The following is a 23,276-nucleotide window of genomic DNA, read 5'->3' as shown; positions in this document are numbered from 1 at the left end:
TAGAAGGCCACTTAAAATGACTTCAGTCCTCACAGCATGTAAAACATGTTTTAGGACAATGTAGCCAGGTGATGTAGCTGGACTGTAACAACGCAGTTCAAGGCACAAAACGCCTGTGGGTTTTTTTGAGAATTCTAACTCACCAGCATCTTGGCAACGCAAGCTAGAAAGATCACTGCAGAACTTGTTACTTGTGGATTTTTGTGTAACACAAATATAACTGATGGTTTCCATCCTTTTTTTATTTTTTAAGGCAGTTCATCAGAGGCTAAGCAATGATTTTAAATTGCCTTAAGGGCTAGGACAAAGACTAATGCACTTTTATGGTATACTTTCTCTCTCCATCTGCATGCCGTGTGGCATGTATACACCCAGCTAACGTGGCGTGAAAGAGACCTTTCCCAGAAGGAAGTGTAAGTAAGCCTGTGGAATTTATCTTTCAAGAGTAAATTCTGTTAGCATTTAGGAGCAGGAACTAGCACAATTACTTCTTTCAGTTCTGAGGTGCTCAAGGGAATGCGCTGAAGGCTGACGAGACTGACTTCTGACGGACTCCTGAATGGTGAAAGGCTGTTAATAAAATACTACTTTTCCTTCGCTTTGCAGAAGCATTTATTTTCACCCACAAGACAAAACCGTAGACGTACTTGGTTTTAAAACTATTGTTCTCCTGCATATATATATTCATAAAAAGTTTTTTTTAAAAAAAAGCCAGTTTTACAAATATTAAAAAAATGTGTAATTAAAAGTAAACAAAACCTGTTCCTAGCATTTTGCCCATAGGGAAAAATACGTAAATACAAATGATTCATGTGTGACTTCCTATTAACTTTTACATCCAGCTATTTTTGTAGCTTCTTTTTCTTTTTCTCGGGTTCATTCTTGCTGTTTATCTCTGTAGGTAGATTTGCAGGCGCATCATTTCCTGGTATCTGCAGTGAGAGAACAATTAGAAGTCGGAACACTTTTAACTCAACTTTACTTGTACAGACCTTTTACAAACACTGTATGAACAGCAGAAAATCCTGTTAGCATTCATCTAAGAGAGGGTCTCCCATCCTGTGACAATCCCAGCTAGGACACTCGACTGAAGTACAAGCTGGAAAAAGCTCAGGGGAGGAGAAGCAGCAGCACCCCTCCTGAGTAAATGGCCAGCAGTTTGCACCAGATTATAAGCGCCACCTCCTCGGCCTTAACAAAGGCTTAGAAGGCAGGGGGTGTGAATGAGAGGGGTGAAAAGGGGTCCTGACCTAACAATTTTCATTTTGCTTTTACAATAATCACCACCGTGGTGTTTTCTGAAGTGCTGCTCCTGTCAAGCAGAGGCCCTGTGAGGCTCGGGACACAACAGAGCAAAAAGGCATTTAGCTTTGGCAGAAAAACTGGCAAAACTTTTGAAATAAGTGGAAAATAGACTTTTTCTAAAGCAAGGAACAAGAAGAATAAAAAAGCCTGCATGCTTACAGAGAACGGCTTGTCCTCAAGGGAAGAGGTCACCAAGAAGCAGGCTATGCTTTCCGTGAGAATACGGAAATGAGTGGCATTCAAGCAGAGAAGGGTGAAGCAGGCCATAATGAAACAGTTCATTTAAGTAGGGTCCATAAAACAATTGGACCAAGCCCAGACGTGCAGGCTCCTCTTGCGGTTTGCCTGTAGACTCAAACGCAATGTCTAATTCAAGAAGGCAACGGGCACTTGAGAAGCTTGATGCAAGGAAGCTCACCACTAGGACTTTACCAGGTTATAAATCATGTGAAAGCGACAACGTGTACCAGTAGAAGAGCCACTTAATTGTATTAGAGTAACGCAGGCACCTGTGCTGGAACACAACCCACCGCCATAAGCTGAAGGCTATGGTTTTGGGTCAGCTAGTTAGGATGGCAAGGATTATGACGTGCTAAGGAGTACTGGAGAGGCTGTGAGAACAGGTAACACAGCAACAGTAAGTTATCTTCAACGACTACGCGTCATGAGAAGGCTCAAGACAGACACTTGGTTTCTAAGTCCCATAAACGCCTGTTTCTTTGAGCAACTAGACGGAGAACCCAGAAAAAGGGAGAAGCAGCTCTTGTCTGAGGACCTGCTCAAGAGGTTACCAACAGACCCAGCCCTCTGATTTCACTGTAATTACTCAAAATGCATCACCCCGATAGAAGGAAAGAAAACCCAAACCTTATTACTGCAATTTTGAAGGAATTTAGTGAAAATTTTATTAAAGGGGGTAGCAAAAAGGTAAGATGCTTTCAGGGATGAGATGGAATTTTAAGAGACTTGGGAGTAAGAATATGCCATTTATTAATAGCATTTCAAGACAACGCTTGAAAAAAAAAAATGTCAGTGATCTGTATTACAAGTCAACAGTCATCCTTTAAGAAGTAAAAATCCTGTCCACATGAAGAAATAAGTTAAAATAAACAGGCAAGCCCAAAAGACTGAGGAATAGTAATAAAAATTCTCCAAGTAAGTGAGAGGCAGGGAATTCTTCCTTGCTTCTCCATCACTGGATAGCTTGGTGATAATAAAAACCTAAAACAGGCATGAACAACAGGTAATCAAAATGTATTTCAAGCACTCAAGAAAATTAAGATCAACAGCAAGAAAACTTACAAATGACCATCATAAAAAAAAAAAAAGAAGGTTTAGGACAAACTGGGTAAGAGGAATACTAGCAGGACGAGACACTGTCCATCACACAGTTCTAAAAGCAGGTGTAAAACTGTCAAGTAGCAACTCTCGGTGTGTATAAACTCACTGCTTGAAACTGGTCTTGGTACTAGAAGGAATGAAAGATGATGCAAAGTGTTCCCACGTAACACCATACAACACGGAAAATCCTGTACGTATGTCTCTATGTACAATGTGATCCTGTATGGACCTGTGGTGTGCTCGCTTTCAGAATCATGCATGTGCTTCTCTTCCAGCTCAAAAAAAAAAAAAATCATAAAATGGAACTACAAAAACAAAGGTGACAAGGAAGATCAAAGATACAAAATAGTCTCCTGAAGAGCAGGAGCTAATATAGTGGATAACAGAAGCATATAGAATTGAGTGGCAGAGGAATGGTAAATAGGAATAAAATATTCTTTTTCATAGTGTAGTAAATGCAGTCTGTCATCAAGTAACAGTATTGGGCATCAGGCTTGAAACAAATGAAAGGCTAAGTACTTTTTCCATACACAGTGAGTTGAGGAACGTACTGTTAACAAGATGCTGTGGGAGTCAGAAGTGTAAGCTGGGCAAAAAAGTGATTAAAGAAATTTGCAGGACAAGACTATCTACTGAACACAAAGATGTGTATCTGGGTGAGACAGTATGGAAGCTGTAAATTGCAGGAAGCTTTGAATGGCCACAAAGGGAATGATCACTGTATGTGCATCTTACTCCTACACTCATTCCTTACCAGGAAGGAGGACTAGTAACTGATGCTTAGGGTGACAAAGTATTTTGGATTAACTAGTACAGCTGTTCCTGTACCAAGGGATAAGCTAAGAGTATAGTATTGGCTTTGCTGTAGAGGAAGGACATTCACAGAAATTAGTACAAGAAGTAGAAGGGAAGGGGAGAGGAAGAGAATAAATAAAGATCAGCTTGCGTTGGCCTTACTTTGTGCCTATTTTCAAAGAAGAAAGTGCATCCCTTGGGGACTGGAGTCTTTGCAACGAGTGTTTGTTCCGGAGTTAAGCCCACAAGAGCAGCTCTGACAAACACTGCCAGGTGAGCGCAAGCAGTGGGCAGCTCTGCAGATTAATGCGCAGCAGGATGCAAGGTTTCTGTCTACTATGAATTCCGTTATCTGCTCCCACTTTTTGAAATCATGAGGATTGCCTTCGACACGAGATAATACCACAGCTCAAAGATCAGAATATTTACACGTGTTTGGAAAGAGATGATTTCTCAGATAAAAGGAAAAATGTTTGACTGTATAAACAAGGATCTCTTGCTTATTTTGGGTTTTCTTTTTCCTCCATGATTACGGATACACAATGACTGCAACCATCTGTTTACCAAAAAAGTCACACATAACTTAATGAAAGTACACAATCTTGTAATGGCACGCAAAAATACTCAGCAGGCCTGAGGTGTGAGAGCAGGTGAAAACCCCAGTGTCCCTGATGCATTAAGAAGATAGAATTGACAAGTCTTAAGACCAGAGACACAGTTATTGGGACATTACAGGTATTATAACATTATCAAGAGAGAATTTTTGTAATGTGGAAGTTGTAAGGAAGGACTGCCATTTACAGCCAGCAACTACACTGAGTTTCCTTCTGAGCCACCCATCACAGTTACACCACAATTTACTGGAGCAAAAAGATGATCCTACTGAGTTTTGGCTGATTTTCAAAAGGGAGATTTGATTACAGAACCATGAAATTCAAAAGATATTACTCCAGCAAATCATCACCTTTCCCATCAGTGGAAATAGCCCTGATGGGTCCAGAAGGGTAATTTAATTTAGAGCCCTTTATTCTTTTCAACAGCAAACAAAAGCAGACCTGTGTTTTATTGGGAGTAGATACGAAGCAATCGCTACAATCTGCTGCTAAATGATTTTTTTTCTTCTGGCTTAAGTTTCAATTTTACCATATGCTGATTTTTTAACATTACTGAAGGGTAATACAATTACACGAATCACAAATCTTGTGCCTTACCTTTGGTTCTACTAACACCATCCGAATTTTCTGATGTTGGATGTTGGAAGCGTCTAACATAATGTTCACTTTAACTTTATCAAATACATGTAACGTTGTGTCTTCCACAGTAAGTGACGGCACCTGAAAGTTCAAATTTTGTATAAGCACTCACTGCTTACAACGGCCGATGTTTTTATACAAATAAATATTTTTGTAGGAAATCATTAACGTTATGTGTCAATAAAAATGAACAGAAAAATTACTGTCCTGATTGTTCAGAGTATCGTAATACATGGTTTATACATTTTTGCAGTATTTACATGGATAAGCAGGTGTTAGCACTATCTATTACAGAAACCAATTCCTATCATAACCTGTTTATTTGGACTTATAAAGGCCATAGTGGCACTATTACTACAGATTAATAAATGTGCATTTAGAATAGCCTCTCTTACCCTTCTAAATCCAACTAGAATAGATTTTAGTCATTCTGGTCACTTACCAAATCAAAAAACCAAAGGTATTTAAGAACAAACCTTATAAAAACATACCTCATTGTTGTAATCCAGTCTCGGTGTTGGTTTACCTTTTTCTTCAAAGAAGACAGTTCCTTCTAACCCATACTTGGGAATCAGAACCACAACTGCATTTTTTCTTACAAATAATATATATGCATCTTCATTCACTACTCCTTTGTTTTTGAAGAACAGCTGTAACAAAAGTAAAATACATGAATGAGAAAAAAAAGCACTAGAACATTCTTTTGGATTACAAATATACTGGCTGAAAAAAACAAAGCAATTACAAATCTATACTTAGTGATAATTACACACCATTATTGAAAGCAAATTAAAAAAATCCCATAAACTTTGTAACATTACTATAGTATTAAACATTCATCGTATCTATAAAAAACATGAAGTAAAAAGAATCCTCAAGAGGCCATTATTCTAAATTTTTCAGAACCAGCAATGCAATGTTGAAGCTTCTCCTCAAGGAAGCAGCCCTCATTCTTCGTCATTCCTACAGACCTGCTTGGTTTTGCACAACTCGATGTTCCCTCCCTTCCTTTAAAATCAACATGAATCACCCACAGTTAATCCCCACACCTCTGAATGCTTACCTGTGTATGGAATGCAACTGATGCTCTTTGTGCGTATTGAGCCATTTTATGTCGGTAATTGAGATTTTTACACATATCTGCTAGTTTATGTTTATCTAAAAGATCGGGGTAAGTACTGTCTGCTCCTATGGCCACTGCCAAAAGTCGATGTACTATGATGTCAGCATACCTGTACAGGTGAGATTAAATGGTCAATGACATATCAAAACATACTTAAGAAAAAGTTTCTGAGTATTATTTTGTTTTTATGAGTCTTATAGATGAGAAAGTTTTTATAATAATGATGGTCTGCTGGTAACTCCCTGTATTATCTCTTCACTGACCAGATACACTCTGCAGAGCCAGAACAAACTATTTTCCAAGATAAATTCTTTACTATATTCTACTAATAGAGCCTGTATTGTTGAATGTTTACAAAGAAGAAACAAAGTTTTATTTTTGGTCTAAAGAATAATGTTTCACCATGGCAGCATAAGCCACTCCCTCTCCCCTTTCCCATGAACTAGACAAATTTAGTGTAGAATTGTATTTCAATGCCATTGATCTGCAAAGCATAATCAGGCTTGACTTTCTCGGTACCGTAACTTTTTATTAGAACTTCAGCCAGGAATTTTGTATCACTTCTGTCAGCAATGAAAATTTCCTATTAGGACTCCTAGAAGCTCTGCAAATTATCCACAGAAATGCACAGGAATTTTAATCCACCTGTAAGACATCTCACTAGAAATGTTTCTAAGGAGCAAAATATGACAACAATTATTTTCCTCAAAACTTAGATACTTTTTAGTTAAAAAACACCCTTCATTTTCCAAGATGTATGATTTCATTACAATGCAACAGCTACAGCTAGCGAGTTTTAAATTAGCAGTGTTTTTATATGTATAATACAGTCTCCTCAAAATTTAAACACTGCTTCCACATGAAAAACTACTAGTTGACTTACATCCCTAACACATATCTCTGTCACAGAAATGCACTTCAGGATCAGTTAGCATTATGTATTTCTCTTATTTTTATGAGTCATTTAACAAAGTTTTATTAGACATTAGGAGTAACAGACAGCAAACACGGGAGTTTACATGAAAGCAGATCACCATGTAAAGCCACTGCTGTTTCAACTGAAATCTAAAGCTGAACAGAAACAGTGTTTTGTTTTAAATGGACATGATCATAATTTAAAATAGAGTTTTTTCACAAATAAATCCCTTTTTTTTGGTTCTCTGAAACTTTGGTAAAATAAAGTACCTTCTAATAGGTGAGGTAAAGTGGGTATAAATAGGTGAGGCTAAACCGTAGTGATGAAAATCATTATCCATTCCAGAGCAGAAATAAACAGCTTGCATCATGCAGCGAGTGGTCAAAATTCGCAACAGTGTATTTAGATAGGGGAACGTAGGAGATTCAGCTTTGTCTAATGATTCAGCTAAAGCCTTAGCTGAATCTGTCTTAATTTCCAAATCCTGGAAGGAGGGAAAAAAAATAAAAAAAAGGTCAGGTATTACTAGCACGCATTAACAGAGCCTAAGGAGAAATGTAACAGCTACATCCATCTTAGCGGCACAGGTACCACACCTAATAACCTAATGGAATGCCGCTATTACCAAAAAAAAATTCCACCCATGCACACGCACAAGGTCCTTCCTTCATTATTACCAGTGCTCTATAGAAAAAGTGAAAAGCGAAGTCAATAGCCTAGGAATTCAGAAAAGACATCCATTCAGAACTAAGAAACACTTCAGGCTAATATTAACAAGTATTTTTTTTATTTCCTTTGGTTTGATTTTTCCATTCCTTTGATTTTTCCTATCCCAGAAGGGATATTAAAAAAAAAAAAAAAAAAAAAGTATTTATGCCACGCACAGATTCTCATCCAAGCATAACGTAAGCAGTACTCGACCTTGTTGTACTTCCTCCACAAAATAATTAAAACTTACACTTGGAAAAGTGATTTGTAACACTAGTACCGTATGACATTTTGTTCCCTGTTTGCCAGTGTTCCCTGGTAAAAATTCAGGTAGCATGAAAATACATAATGCATTTTTAATTTCCAATCACACAAATTAAGTTTTATCACAAGATCAGTAGAACGTTCTTTCCTTCCTGTACACCACTGACAACAAAGTATGATCTAGAGATCAAATTATGCCTGTATTATGGTAAAATAACAGCATTATTTGTAAAAAAAGTAACAAAAATATAGCATATTTTTACCTAATTATGATGGTTGTGTCAGAGTAGTGAAAAGCAACTTTGACTTATTAAAAGAGTATTTGTCTATGCACAGGAATTTTGCTTTCCAAATAAAACGGTACTTAAAAAATAATTTTCAGAGTACAAATGAAATCATTATCAATATTCCAGTTTTATAGCAGTGGAAAATTAAATGGGGTCATCTATTAATCTTACACTGATAGAATTTGGGAGCTTCTCTCTCGCGTCTAGAAAAAAAAAAGGGGGGGGTGGGGAGGAAGAGCTGAAGGGAAAGGAAATATGTATGCACATCCCATTGTCTAGAAAATTAAGTTCAGCTCAAATAAAAGATCCTGAAACTGAGAAAGTAATTTTTCAGTTCAGACTTGTTAATTAAATCAGACTTGTTTCAGGCTAAATTAAGCTCTAGCTCATCTAAGGAGAGGATGGAAACTAAACACATACGAATGCATTTTCTTACTTCCTGACTTTGAGAGACATGTTATTTGATGTGATTGACCAGTTTTTAAGTGCATCAATAATGTATGTGATCCAAAGCCAAAAACTGTCTCAAAAATCACGTGTGGCTTGGAAAGGAGAAAACATTCACAGCACACAAGAGTTACAATACAAAAGACTTAAGAGAGTGATTTCTTTGCTTTACCTAAGAAAGGGTTTAAAAAGCCCAAGATTCTTCCTTTCATCTAGAGGTAGAATTACCTTGCTACAAGTACCAGCAATTTCAAAGTGTAGCTGACACACTTTCAAAATACTGCTCACCAACCCCTATTCTTGGCTAAGTGGCCAACCAGAAAGAAAACATAGCTTTTTATAATTAATTAACTTAATTAGCATGGTAAAAACTTGCCTTGGACTTTGCGGCCTTCACAAGGATGTCATAATTCGATGGGGGAGGAGCAGGGTGTTTCCGGAGCAAGGCAAACTCTGGGAACTCATCGTAAATTTTTTGTGCCACAGAGACATTGGCAAGCAACATGAACTCTTCAACCATGGAATTTGTTTCTCTATCAACATAAAATATTTTATATTGTTAGAAAAGCATTAAATTATATATTTACTTTGAATGCCTAATGAAGAAACATTCCACCATCCTAACAATATTATATATTAACTAGTTGTTTTGAACATTTATATAGACAAGTGCCATTAAGACTAAAACCATAACATTTATTAAGTTTCAAACGCTGAGTCAGAAGAAAAAAACCTAAAATATTCTAAAATAACAAATTACATTAAAGAAAAATGGGATTTAAAATTCCCCAAAAGACTAACAGATATGCCTCTTGATTCTTCCTAAGATGAAGAATGCATATCAAGTTTGAAAGCACCATGTTGTACACCATGAAGTCATGACAGTATACATAACTAAGTTTAGATTTTAGCACAGAAACTAAGTAGTACCATGAGAGAAATTAAGTATCTTCAGAAATTGAATCAGTAGCTCTGTTACTAGAACTCCTCACTTAGACTATATCACTGTGCACATGTGCAATAACTTCTCTGTTGTTCTTAAAAGTTTCAGTAATCCGCAACTCCAACTTCTACCTTCTTTCCTTCATTAATATTAGTTAGAAAAGCATCACAGAGAAGCCAGTGGAATGTAGAAAGTTTGGACCTTAGTGCTCTGTTAAATCAGTAGTAAAGACATAAGTTCATATATGAAGCATACAGTTCAAAACCTGCTTCATAAATAGTGCAGTAAAATACAGAGGAACTCTCTTTGCTAGGATCAGCTTACCCAGAGAAGTTCTGGATGCCCCATCACTGGAAATGTTCAAGGTGAGGCTGGACTGGCCTTTGAGCAACCTGATCTAGGGAAAGATATCCCTCGCCACGGCAGGAGACTTTGGACCAGGTGATCTTTAACGGTCCCCTCCAACCCAAATCATTCTATAATTCTATGATTGTCCCGCACTATTACAGGAACTCTGCACACTATTAACTAAGTGCTGCTACTTAAATGTGTCTGTAATTCCATTCCTGCCACAAATTAACCAATTGAGGAAAATAAAACTCATACTTGAGTTCCTTAGTCTGCAGATCAATGGGATCGTGAGTTTCACTGTCCATGTGGAAACGAACTTCTGGTGAGGAAAGTGTCAAGGCTCTGGAAGACAGTAAGTGGTATTAACAAACTACAGTAAAGCAGACACAGCAGCTGAGTCATGAGCCTGTACACAACATCTGGGTTTATCATGAAACTGTAATTTAAAATTAGCAGAAATTAAAAATAAAATTGTGGAATTAATGTTCAAATTAGCAGAAATCATGATGCTGACACACACATCAATAGTAGCTCCTAAAATTTCAAATCCTACTCCTCTGGTTGTGTTTGTATAATGACTATAATGACTGTAAGAGATCCATATTCATTGATCTTATGAAGGAAAAGTTAACAACCCACGCTTATATTTTTGGGGAAGTGAACACAGGCATTTTTATGCAAATCGAAATGGCAAACTACTACTCTTTCAAAAGATTTCCACTGGAAAAATGGATGCAGAGGAGCATTATAAAGTTTGACAGCAACAAATACCCAGAAAAAAAAATGGGGGGTGGGGGGAAGGAAAAAAAGGTATCAGGGACACTGCACCGTTTACCCATTATCAATTCTTCTCTTCTTCAGAATTTTTGCTAATTTGTTTAGTCCACGTAGGCTGGTAGTGATTTCATCATTCATAGTTGCTGAATCAATTCTCATCTGTGCTTCGGCATACGTAAGAGAAGCCTTGAAGAGGTTAAAACAAAAGAGATATCATGATACGTAATTGATTACTGAAAAGAAAAACATAGGAGTGTCTTGCAGAAACCGCAATTTGCTGTCAAAGTTGGTTCACAATAATACAAAGCTTACATTCAACACCTAATGCATGTAATTCTCAAAGAATAATGGACAAAACAGGACAGACTTATGCAAGATAATAAGAAGACCGGGCATTTACAGTAGTTTTTTACACTGTTCACAGATGTATTTTATGCCTCAGAGGTCTAATTTTCAAAGATGTATTAAACACCTACAGGGTCTACTAAATTTAACTGAAAAATATGACTAGCTGGTATATACTAACCACGTCCAGTAGATATAGCAATATTTATACTTCTGAATTGTCATAACGTATATACTGAAATATCGTAACTTTATATACTGAAATAGCATAACAAAGTAACTGTACAAAAAACACTGCAGTCTTAAGAGGTTTAAAAGACCAGGGCAGATTCTAAGATTTTCTTTATTTTTAGTACTTAAGCATCATTTTCTAATTCTAAGAAAATATAAATCAGTAAACAGAAAGAAAAAAACTTCATTATCAAGTCTGTTGATCACTGTTTTTATAAAAAGGTCTCCAGCTTTTTTTTCAGAAGTATAATAATATTTATGTGACTAACCTTGGAATTAATAATACTCTTCGTAAATCTGGTTTTTAGAATTTCAGCCTTATGGTTCATCTCCCATATACATGAAAATGCAAGCCTAAGAGAGAGAGGGTGGAAAAACCTATTAAAAATCTACATATAAACATCTGGAGTTTCATATCAGGATCAAAGTATGGCTCATATACATATACCTGTCCACATTAGATCTCAGGGAGCACAAATTGGAACTGAGTAACTCTGGAACCATATCAATCCTCTGCAAAGTAAGAATAAAAATCATGACTATGTATTTTAATTACCTGATTTTTAATATACTAAAAGCTTGGAAATAATAGTTATTTTATCGCTAAGAAAGCTCAGATTTCTGGAAGAATCGTAAGCTACTTCGAGGAAATTAATTCCAAGATCCATTTTAATTATTGGGTTTTTAGTAGCAGTTATTTCTGAAAAGAAACTGTGGTCTGTGAGAAATAAGTTAAAATAAACAGGATTAAGTGTACAGTTGTAATGAATTCAAATCATAGGAAACAATAAGAGATTTATCAATCACAAGAAAAAACAATGGAAAACCCAAGAACAGGCTACTTTGGCAATTTCAGATCGATATTATTAAAACAGTAGTCTAGTTTCAGAATTACAGGTTATTAATGCTTCAAACGGGAGCTGAAAGGGATATTCTACAGATAATGGATTTAAAAAGAAAAAAAAGAAAAAAATATTTCTCCTTCTTGTTGTGCAGGCTGAATGACCGAAAACACCTTCATTTTGATAGACTGAGGAAATTAAGTACAGCCCAAAAGAGCCTAGCTGTTTTTTTTTTCCCAACTTAATTTAGAGATAACGTCTCTACTCTCAAGAATTAAAAGAGGAAAGCATGATAAATCTAACTGCTTAATTGTACAAAAAGCTTTTTATATAGAAAACAATTACTTTTTCACACAGATACACTGTTGTTCCTCTTTTGGCTGACTCCTCATCCAAAGCATTTCCTGGGCGAATAAAATGACTGACATCTGCAATATGTACACCAACCTAAAAAACAAGCATCATATTATGCATCTTACAAAAGAGAAATAGTTCTCAACATGAAAGAAACTTTCTCAAGTTTTTATTTACAACCCAATTTACCCATTCCCAGTTCCTATCAGCAGCTCCTATATTTAATATTAGAAATACTTAAAACCTACAATACTGATATTAAAAAAATGAATAGTTGCAGCAATTACGCAAAACAAGGGCATGTGTACACTTAGTGGAAAGTTCTATTCATTACCAATGCAACTCTTCTTGCCTGGGGGCTCAAATAACCTCTTTCACTTTCTTCAGGGCTCACTGGAAATTTGGGTTTCTTTTTCTGTTTGCTAGACCTTCCATTTTGGCACATTCTGCTATTACGAATTAATTTATAACAAAGAAAACCTGACTAAATCAGATATAAGGGGACAGAGAACCGGTGTTAAATCTGGAGCTTTTTAATGCTTTTTTTTAAAAGAAAATAATCAATCCTTAGGCATTACAGCAGTAGCTTTGCTTTTTCTACCAATAATTCCTTACCCTAGCTGTAGATATCTATGTTTATACTTAGCTAAAGCAGTAAATAAATTCTATGTTAATTTCCCATGCCAAATGAGTAGAAAGCAGGGTGAATTTAGAAGACATTAAATTCCCACTTCTGACACTGATGTAATGCAAATCAACTCCCTTTCTTTATTACTTTCTCACAGTTGTGCGAACACCATTAATTTATTTTACAACAGATCTGGAGCTTTGCTTATGTCATTTACTATTACTACTATTGCACTGTTTGTAAAATAAAGGAAGAAGTAAATAAAAAAACCTGACTGGCACCATTAAAAAAAAAAAAGAAACAATACCTCTATATTTCCATTTTCTACTTCTCTACAATGCAATGCATCATCAATATCTGTACAGCCGGGAGGATCAACACTACAGACATATAGATGCCTTAAGTCTTCCCTGTATTTCATATCCTGAAATAAAAAAACAAAACCAAAAAGTTGTTTTCAAGAACATCTTCCGTATCAAAGTAAAAATGATCATTTGAGAAACACACTTTGCATAAGATTTTCTAAAGCAATGAACTACTTTCAGAGTGCTTTTTTTTTGTTTAAGGAAAAGATTCACAGTAATATTTCTTTATAAGATCAAAACAGATCTGCAGAAACCACAGGAACAGAAAAACTAAGACAGAAGATGATGGAAAGTACTGAAAATTTTTCTGTTTTACAGCAAACAGGAAGAGAAACAGAATAAAATTGCAATCTTTTCATGATCTCAGAATTAGCAGGACCAGGAATCAAGATTTTTCTAAGTGAAATTTTGACTGATGTCCAGCTGGACAAATTGTTTAGGATATGACTGCTCTCAACTAACTTCAGTTTTCTAAAGGTTTAGATGTCTAGACAGTTGAAAGGAACTGCACACTTTGGAAGTGTCTACCTTTGTACGATGGCTACAAAAAGATCGCAGATTGGTATCTTAGACCAGACAACTGACTTTCAGACAGCTAATTTACACAAAGATCCCTCCTTCAGTTTCCACGTTCAAAAGAAACAGGAGTAGGTAATAAATTATAATAAAAGTAGCCCACCTCAAAGAAAATAAAATACACAAAATGCACAAACAAAAACATTCAGCCCAGCCCAAAACCAAACAAAAAAACCCCAGCCCAGCCCAAAAGAAAAACATATCATGCTCAAATTGTTCCCTGATGACATTTTTCCATACATTGTAAAGCAACCATTTCGCATATTTATGTTACTGGGGAGAACCTGAAAATCACTAAACAGCATTTATAATGAGCAATTCTGCAAACACCAATTTATTTTTCTCCAATTACTTTTCTGGATTATAGCAGGATATATTAAAGTCTCCTCACCTCACATTATTTTAGCAATGACACAGGCTGCCACATTTGGTTACAATGCTATTTAGTGTGAAGAAAAACTTTTAGGGATGGTTTTACAATTATTTGAATTGTAGTCTCTCTCCTTCGCAAAAAGACTTTTTTATATTTTTATTTTTTAATGAAACCTGTAATACATTTTTTATCTTAAAACGTCTATCCCTAACAAGCACAGTTTTAGCCAACCCCAAAAAGTTGCAAAGGCCTTGTTTCCGTAAGAAATCCACCTGAAAATCCACCCAAAGACAAAATGGTTTCGGACAACATTTTTCCTTGTTTTTTGGTGCACTGGGATATCCAAGAACGTCACAGTTTGATTTGAAGGAGAAGGCACAATAATATCTACAATTATTTAAAACTTATTACCTGTTCTGTAATGCTCCATGGCATTTTTGGTAGGAATTTAAGGACACCCTGGGAAAAAGGCTGATGAGGGACATCATGCTCAAGCAGAAGAACTTCCGTCTCGGTCTCTTTATCTCCAGCACTTCCCAAGTTCTTTACAAAATGACCCTGAGAAACAATATTCATACATATGAATATATACACACACATACAAACATGCAATATTGTTTGCTCAAAAGTAAGTATTTGAGACCATTATCTCATAGGTTATTAGTATACTAAACTACATAGAAGGAGTAATCTTTCCTTCTTCAGTTAACTTTCTCACCTTTAAGAGAGAAATTTAATTTCAAACATTTAATGAATTAAATAAATCTGAACTTTGTATTTCCCCCTGTTTTCCTGGAATGGCACTAAATTCTCCACATATAAGACTGCAAAAATTGTAAATATGGCAATTCAATTTTGCAGGAAAGAAAAAACATTGCTGTATAAGCAGCAAAATGAATAAGGTCTAATTTCTCTATGGGTTTGTGTTGTGTTACGCATCCCACTCCATAATACGTTAACTCTACTTGCTTTCTCACCTGTCTCACCTTCTACAGTAATGTTGTCTTTGTCTTAACACTCCTTCCATATATTCCTCCATTTCCTCTGTATGTTTCCTTAATTTCTCTAAACATGCATGAGACACCTGTGCTCTCATTCATTACAAGCTATGCATTCCTACACAAGCCAATGGAAGCCTCCTCCAAACCTCATGGTCAACACAAATTGAAGCTAGTGTCCTCAACTTCTTTTATATCCTCCTGTATATTTACAAAGAACTTTTAGGAACTCAATTACCTGTATCTCTGCCCCACTAGCAATTCAACTGAATTTGGCCAATGTGTTTAGAACTACTTGCCAGGATGGTGATCAGTCTGTGGATGAACAAAGCCACAGAGAAAGGTTCACATTTCTAGAAGCGCAGACTAAAAGAAGGCAGTCCCTAGTTAATCTAAATAAAGCAACTTAGCACATGTATGTTCTCTGCAGAACCTAAGGACCAAGCTTTTTAAGTACGATAACCCATACCTGTTTTTTGGGGTATGAGTAAACTAAATCATTTAGGGACCATCAAAGAACGGCACTCAAAGAACTTAAAATTCACGTCAACACTTTTTGAAATTACTCAGCATTGCAGAAAATAACAAGCATCTTATCTAAGAAACACATAAAAAACAGATAGATGAGAGTTCAGAAGAAAACACTTAACTTACATTAGGATACCTGGAATTCCTGGGCCAACCATCAATAGCAACAATTATTCTTTGTCCTTCCAGTGTATCTGCTTGTCTTGTTTCTATTCGAATGCGAGGAATTCTGCGATCAGCTGGTGTAAACAAATGCCGCCTTGCCTATTAACAGCCAGAAAAAGGAACAAATAATTTCTAATTACAGAAAAAAAAAATATATCTCTGCACTTTCAATAACTTGATTATATCCTTACCTCTTTGATCTGTGATTTGGAAAGCATGCCACAGAATGGTCGCCAGTTTCGTTTTATAATGCCCACTACTCTTCCTGTAGGTCTCAGCATGTCCTTGTTAACACAAGTTTTCAGCTGATAGAAAACACAGGAGTTAAAACCACAGAGCTGTCTGAAGTCACGGTAACGTGTTTGACTACAGCATGTACCTCAAACCTTGGTGGTAACAACTTAGGTGTCACTAAATACTATAAATTCTATCATGACTTCATAAGCAGAACTATGCCGCCCTGTGCTTTGCATGACTTTTAGTATTTTTAATATGCGACATGACTAATTTGTTGTGGTCTTTTTTTTTTAAATGGACATCATTTCATAAAAACAAAGAAGAGTAGAAAAAGACTCTGAAGAAACACTATCTTGTTCCACTGTCTCTGCTTACCACACAACTATCTCCATTTTCTTTTCCAACCTATTATTATAATTTTTAGGAGACCTTTTATGTTGCTTGAAAGTTCTCCAGTAATTCTAAACACAATAATTAAGAAACACTCCCATGGAATTCAGTGGGAAGATCATGTTTTTAAAAAAATGCAAATACTTCTTGGACAGGGTATACATGTGTGTGCAGTACATGCACATTAAGCGGAATTACTGCAAGAAGTTAAAGAATATTTTACAACTGGTTCCACATGTATGCATTGCCTATAAAAGCTGACTGTCATCATGATACAATGCTTGTTCCTATTCTAGCAAATCCTAATCGTCACATCAGTATATAGCTTTGCATTATAAGCTAACTACCACTCAGTTACTTTTGGATTTAGTAAGTTTAACAAAGTAATATGGGAAATTCTGATTTGTATTAATTAAAAAGTATCCATTTTGTACATAATCATGTATTTAATGCAACTGTAGGACTACAATTAAGTTTTATAGTTTCGAAATTCACAATAGCTTTTAGGAGTCAGTATAAAAAGGATGTATAAATCTAAAGCCTAACACTGGCAGGGTATTGCAGATTTCATCTCTCTCTTAACATAAGAGTTAAGTAAAAAATTATTTATTTCATACAATGCTTTCTTTCTCCTCTTCCTTTTCAATGTCATCTTCATTCTGGCCATCATCTTGCAAGACCACTGAGGACGGTGCCACCCATTCATCTTTTGCCAATAGTTCCACAGCTACAATATCTTCATGAACTGCTCGATTTAAATGTTTCAGTCCCTGTATAATTATCTGGATTTTTTCGAAAACAAAAAGAAAATGCAAATATTCATGATGATAGCAACAGAAGACCCAAATCACAGCAGTATAACAGAAGAGTATACACATATAACGGGCTCTGCACTCTAAACATTTAAAGGCATGTTTTAGGTTTCATTCAGTACTGATGATATTATTTCAGGACTCCAATTACCTCTATAAAAATAATTTGTTTTCCCCAGACTTTTTTTCTTTTTATTTAAATCAGACGAGCCTTCTATTTTTGCAGGCTAGGGGACTCCACATACCACTGGGAAAGAGGAATAAAAGAAACAGAAAGCCAGAGAAGCACTTTCAGCTGCCACCACAAATAGGGAGGGAAGAGGCAACTGCCAGCAGCGTCTGTACAACTGTACCAACAAAGAATCCTGTCGGTCGACAGCTGGGTTAACTGCTCGGAGGCGAACAGCCCATCTATTCGACACCAGGCGTGAAAACAGCAGGGGAAATAAAGCAAGAGAGACCCACAATAGGTCACCACAGTTTTTTGGAAAATCCTCCTGCAAACTTGTTTCTGTCTTTCACCATGTATTTCAAACTAATTAAAAAAAAAGTGTTATATTTGAGTCGACTGAAAAACTATTAACAACTAAGATTCAGCTTTATTTTATCAAACACTTTATCACAGCATAAAGCATAATTTTAAACACATTCAGAGCACAATCAACATTTCATAGTCTATATCCATATAAATAAACAAAAAACACCAGAAAAACACAGAAGAGGAAAAATTACTATAATGCTCCATCTTAACATATGTCACCACGGAAGACTTGCATTTTAAGTCATTACTGAGGCTAGCTGAAGTTCACAGTATGAAGACAAAATGAAAAACTCACCTCTTTGTTTTCTTCAGTATCTCCATGAACCCAAACAGTAGCTTCAAGATAATTATCTCTGCTTGCCCTATAAGTTCCTTGGAGGTAAATACCGGATTTTATTCCTTGCTGCAACTTGCTAAGAGGAACATGTTCTGGGAAAATTATTTTTCCGCTTTCTATTTCTTTCTTAAAAAAAAAAAAAAAAAAAAAAAAAAGAGAGAGAGAAAATTTTCAGACTTCTGTATTCACAATTATTCCAAAACCAATCTCAGGAACATGATATTCAAGCTAACAAACTCCAAAATTTTAACTATGTGTAGATGTCAATATGGACAATGATGAAAAACTATTACTAAGCAGTAATTTTCCTAATGAAGCATAAAAAAAACATAGAAACACGGCTATTTTAGAAACGCCTCCTCTTCTCTTTCTGTTTGCCTGTAGTTACTTAAAAGGATACTGCACAAGTGACATACACTTTTATGTTGATTTGGATATACTGACTAAACATAAACTCAGTGAAGAAAATAGTACTGCATAGTAAAGAGTATGACACAGTTTAAGCATATATTGTAAGCTCTATGAACCATTATGAAAACACAGTACTGCAACTAAACTTTTGAACAGTCAGAGAATAAATTAAAGCTGAATGAACTACAGCTAACTGGTGAAAAGATGAGCCGAACCCTCCGCCTTCTTCCCACTCTTGCGTGTCCTACTCCATTCTCTCAGAACTAACTCTGTTGAAATTAATTTTCCCATCTTTTGATGGTGTTAGTTTTCAACTGTATCAGTCTTATGTGAAAATATAACTCTTGATTCTGATAAACCCAAAGCACAAGGAGATAGAAGAGGATGTAACTCATCTTTGAGCTGCAGCTTGCACTTACTTAACTCACCATAAAAATCAGAGCTTTTGATAGAAGATGCTTTTGATCAATAATAAGTTAACATAAACTTTCAAATAATAGACGCAAAACAAAGATCTACACGGTTTGCAATACATACTTTTGTAGTTTTCATTTTGCTTCCATTATTTCCAATATTTATACGCTTTCTTTAACCAACGTTATAATTCTCATCTTCACATCAGTTATCTAAAGAAACTGGCTTTTTACAAATAACTAGATACCTACTAATAGGCATATAAGCAGCCCCAAATCCAGACGGAATATTTCTTTTCTTTTCAGCTGTCAAAAAGTTATATTGCCAAAATGGTAATAAAGTCCAGAATCCTCATATTCTAAACTGACGCTAATAGCCTGAAATACGGTATCTAATAATATACTGCAAACCATTTGTGATGAATTTATTTTATAAAAAGAAAATAAACATACCCCTTCATCAGATACACAAGCAAGACGATCTAGAAGATCAGGATTAGCTGTCAAGCTTTTTATATACTCCTCACCTACAAAAGCACACACGTATTTATGCAAGAGACGTATGGGATTTAAGTATGAACAGACTGCTGAGATTGTTTATCTGAGCAATAAATTAAACATACATGCCATTTCACTTACACGTATAAGCAGTTATCCCTTCCTCTAGAGCTTTCTCTTTATTAGTTTTGTCATTCGTTAAAAAGATAACTTGAATATTCTCCTCATCCTCTATTTTCTTCAAGTGGTCATTGTACCATTTTACTGCTACCCGAATGGCTCTGTCATTGCGGTCATTAGAAGTTTCTCCTTGCTTTTGTTCTATGTATGTCTCTCTAAATAAAAAATAAAAAAGGGGGGGAGGAAACAAAACGAAAAAAATTCCAACATCTATCCATACGTACAAAAATTTTTCAGACAAGCAAGATCAAGACTGTGAGACCAAAAGAACCACTGCTGTACTAATTTTTATAATATGTGTAACAGCCTATAGGCCACGTAAGTGTCAGGAGACAGAAGGGTAAAGAAAAGTAGGAATGAAGCGTTAATTTCTAATACAACCTTCTCACTGACGATCGAAGAGGACCTGCATTCAAGATGCTAGAACTAGGGATTCAAGATTCCTAGAAATATGATACTGCAGTATTGGAAACTACTTGTGAGCACAAATGAAAGCATTTCTTCATTTCTTAGAGCTTTCTGTCATTAACAAACAGATTTCTGAATTCTGCTACAAACTGAGCTGGCAATATTAATAAAGCATTGGAACATGTTTAAAAGGGACACTAAAATGGAAAAGCATTATTCCATTGCTCAAGTTAACAGTCTTGCCTGTACACTTTATTCAATATTCTGATCACCTTTCATAATATATGCTTATAATAATTATAAACCAGAAAAGCTCTGGAACGTGCAACTATTTCTCAACAGGATTCCTTAGAAGCATACGGTTCTATGCACCCCGGTCTAATTTTTTTACCTAGTTCAAGTTCCATTTCTGTTTCCCAGTTTCTTTTACTGGACATCAGTACAACCTTGTTATACCCTATTGCACACCTTACCTATGATGTTCATTGGTGAACGAATAGAAATGCTTTTCAGGGTTTTGAATCACGTCCCTAATTCGCTTGTATACTGGTGCACTCCGATTCCTGACTTCTTGCAAGACTGTCTGTAGCACAATGACATTCTTAATCACAGGATCTTCAAGTATATCAATCTGAGGAACAAAATGGAATAACAATTATCCAACCGATAGCTATAAGAATTATCCAGTAACAATGGAATAACTATCCAAAAACAGGACTTGAAATATTTGTTTGGTTAATCTGTAAAAAGCTAACATGAATAATGAATGAGTTGCACTACTTCTGCCTTTTCCTCTCACCATTGGGAAACTGAACAGTATATTCAGCTGCTTCCTCCTGCTTGTGGGCAAAAAGTTCAAATAGGATTTTCTAGCCTCTTTGTGACCTGAATTTTGCTGGAGTGAAGATACGGGCTCTTCTGACTCCCACCAAATTCAGCCCCAACATATGCAGGACTCCAATCAAATTTAAGGCCATGTGTACACTAGACATTTTGTTTACATAAAATGCGTTCTTTTAAATTATAATCTTTGTAAACCAAGGAGATCTATCCACAGTCTGACACTAATCCAATATAATTTAAAGGATATCTGGATTCTGTCTTTGCGAGCAATGCAAACCATAAAATAGTACCTGACCACTGTTACACAGCTAACATGGTCATGCCTGAGCGCATGTAGGCTTAAGTTCTCCAAAAACAATCCCACTGTTGCACTGCAATTTTAATTTCCACAGATTCAAATCAACTGGAATTCTGTTAGCTGCTCTTCATCTTTTCAAAGACCGAATTTTTTGGAGTAAATTTGATAAAAAATTTTCATCACTTTTGTTTGCCAACTCCCGACAACCATGGTGTGCAAGAGAGAAATGTACACCAAAAATCCATGCTCCCAGCCAGGAGAAAAAGATGCGAGAGCTTAATTTCCTAAGCTTGTGGCAAGGAACTGTGCAAATCAATCTCCCAAATGAGACAGCAGTAAGACTCTAAAGGGCATGGCTATAAGAATTAAAAGCAATGCCAGACCAAGCTTCTCTGTACCTGATGTTTAGGTGACCTTAAAGATTCAGAGCCATGTTGACAGGGCAAGAAATCCAGTATCATTTTATGTACAAGCTTAACAGGCCAAGTTTTACTGTTGCAATCCTGTTCCAGCTGCTAGGTAAAACCTTTTCCTACTGTTACCAAGACTTCTTAATCCCCACTGCTCCAGTTCATGGCAGAGTACCATAGCACATTCTCAGTGCTGTATGTATATACAAACTTTGACAACAGACACCAATAAATCCACGGGTAACAAGTTAAAAAAGTCCCTTGACTTGCTGTTTTGGGAAGAAAATCCTTACTCACAAGTTTTGGGATGGGTAACTGCTAAAACATGCAAGTGGTGTGCCCCCCTCCAGAGTAATACATGTTAGGATTCGTTAATTATGTCCAGTCTCCAATGTCTGCACGGCACTATTCTACTTTCTACAGATGTATTCAAAAGCAATAAAAAAAAAAAATAAAGGCCAAACATTGAGTCTAGGAATCCACTACCTCCCAGCCTGGACTTCTACTGTCTGCACTGCCTAGACTAAGCCTTCGCACAATTAGCAATAAGCTGCAGAGTAAAGTCCATCCTGTGCTTTCAGAGTTGTACAGGGGATGATGGTGTAGCCTCTATTCATTACCTGAAATCAACATCACAGCATAAAAAAATTAAGCTTACAACAGCCTCTGAAAAACAGAATAGGTACTTAGGAAAATTCAGGTCGACGGTAAAGTTCAGTGACCACCTGAAGATCCTGATCACTGCTTCAGAGTCTACTCAGTCTCCTTACATGACCTTCCATCCCCGTATCAAAATACAATAAACAAAAAAAAATGCTGTTCTTTATTCCTACTGTTCAGGCAGCAAAACATGAAACCGGAATATAGTTTAAAAGCACACTGGAATCGGGGATGCTGAAGGCCCCCTCAGTAGCTGGCAGGGAAAGAAAAGGCTACCCATCCAGGGATCGAGCAGGCATAAGTAACAACGGGAAGACGCACGGCAGGGGGGCTGGAAGATGATCTTTAAGGTCCCTTCCAACTCAAACCATTCCATGATTCTACGACCCCTCCAGCAGCGAAGCCTGAACCCCACGCCTAAGGGGAGCGGGGCACCTCACGCCCACACGCGTTTCGTCAAGGCTGGACCAGGCCTTAAGGCCCCAGAGGGAGGCGGCGGGCCCAACCCGCCACCCGGGCCTGTGGCTCCGCTGAGGCGGCGGCCGCCACCCGCCCCCTCCCTCCGCCGCCGGGAGCCGGGATCCGCTCACCTGGTGCAGGAGGAGGTTGGTGTCGGGCAGGAGGTAGTGCGGGCCGGGGCAGAGGTTGCTGGCGGCGCCGCTGGGCCGTGCCTGCAGGCCGGTGGCGGCGGCGGCGGGGGGGCCGTCGGCGGCGCGGGGGGGACAGAGGCGGCAGTGGGCGGCGCCGCAGGGGATGTCCTCGCGCAGGTAGTGCTCGCGCACCACCTTCACCACCGCCCCCGCCCGCGTGCGCTTCAGGAAGGTCCGCGAGGTCAGCATGGCGCGCGCCGCCCGGCCTCCCTGCCACGCGCGGCGGAGGGAAGCAGGACCGGGGTAGGCGGAGCCTCCCAGCCTGCCGCGCGG

At 37.1% G+C, this 23,276-nt stretch overlaps 2 protein-coding genes across 2 annotated transcripts in view; one reads left to right on the top strand and one right to left on the bottom strand.

Moving 5' to 3' along the window:
- Nucleotides 1–250: 250 nt before the first annotated feature.
- DIS3 (DIS3 homolog, exosome endoribonuclease and 3'-5' exoribonuclease) lies at nt 251–23,267 on the bottom strand. The gene is made up of 21 exons (XM_074564273.1): nt 22,944–23,267; nt 20,616–20,773; nt 19,696–19,889; nt 19,510–19,583; nt 18,191–18,358; nt 17,160–17,324; nt 16,107–16,220; nt 15,877–16,014; nt 14,636–14,782; nt 13,218–13,334; nt 12,274–12,375; nt 11,535–11,599; nt 11,356–11,440; nt 10,569–10,696; nt 9,989–10,075; nt 8,816–8,972; nt 7,003–7,217; nt 5,758–5,926; nt 5,186–5,344; nt 4,653–4,775; nt 251–932 (listed from the first exon to the last, which is right to left on the bottom strand). Exons 1-21 carry the CDS (start codon nt 23,190–23,192, stop codon nt 843–845), a joined length of 2,904 nt encoding a protein of 967 aa, XP_074420374.1. The 5' UTR covers nt 23,193–23,267; the 3' UTR covers nt 251–842.
- The window catches only part of PIBF1 (progesterone immunomodulatory binding factor 1), a 127,711-nt gene continuing 127,272 nt past the window's right edge, over nt 22,838–23,276 (top strand). The window contains exon 1 of the mRNA XM_074564314.1: nt 22,838–22,958. The gene's annotated coding sequence lies outside the window, so the exon portion shown is untranslated. The remainder of the gene's footprint in view (nt 22,959–23,276) is intronic.

The sequence above is a fragment of the Larus michahellis genome, chromosome 1 (assembly GCF_964199755.1).
Source record: "Larus michahellis chromosome 1, bLarMic1.1, whole genome shotgun sequence".
NCBI classification, from domain to species: Eukaryota; Metazoa; Chordata; class Aves; order Charadriiformes; family Laridae; genus Larus; species Larus michahellis.
The sequence above is the reverse complement of the archived record's forward strand: the minus strand, read 5'-3'. Positions and strand labels throughout refer to the sequence as shown.

What these genes read in the sequence shown, in the direction of transcription:
- DIS3 (XM_074564273.1), bottom strand. Translation starts at nt 23,192, where the DNA reads ATGCTGACCTCGCGGACCTTCCTGAAGCGCACGCGGGCGGGGGCGGTG. An exon ending in ATACTGAAGAAAACAAAGAG is followed by an intron (nt 17,325 to 18,190) that starts GTGAGTTTTTCA and finishes GAAAAAATCCAG; the next exon opens with ATAATTATACAGGGACTGAA. An exon ending in AAGAGGAGAAAGAAAGCATT is followed by an intron (nt 16,221 to 17,159) that starts GTATGAAATAAA and finishes GTTTTCTATCAG; the next exon opens with CTGAAAACTTGTGTTAACAA.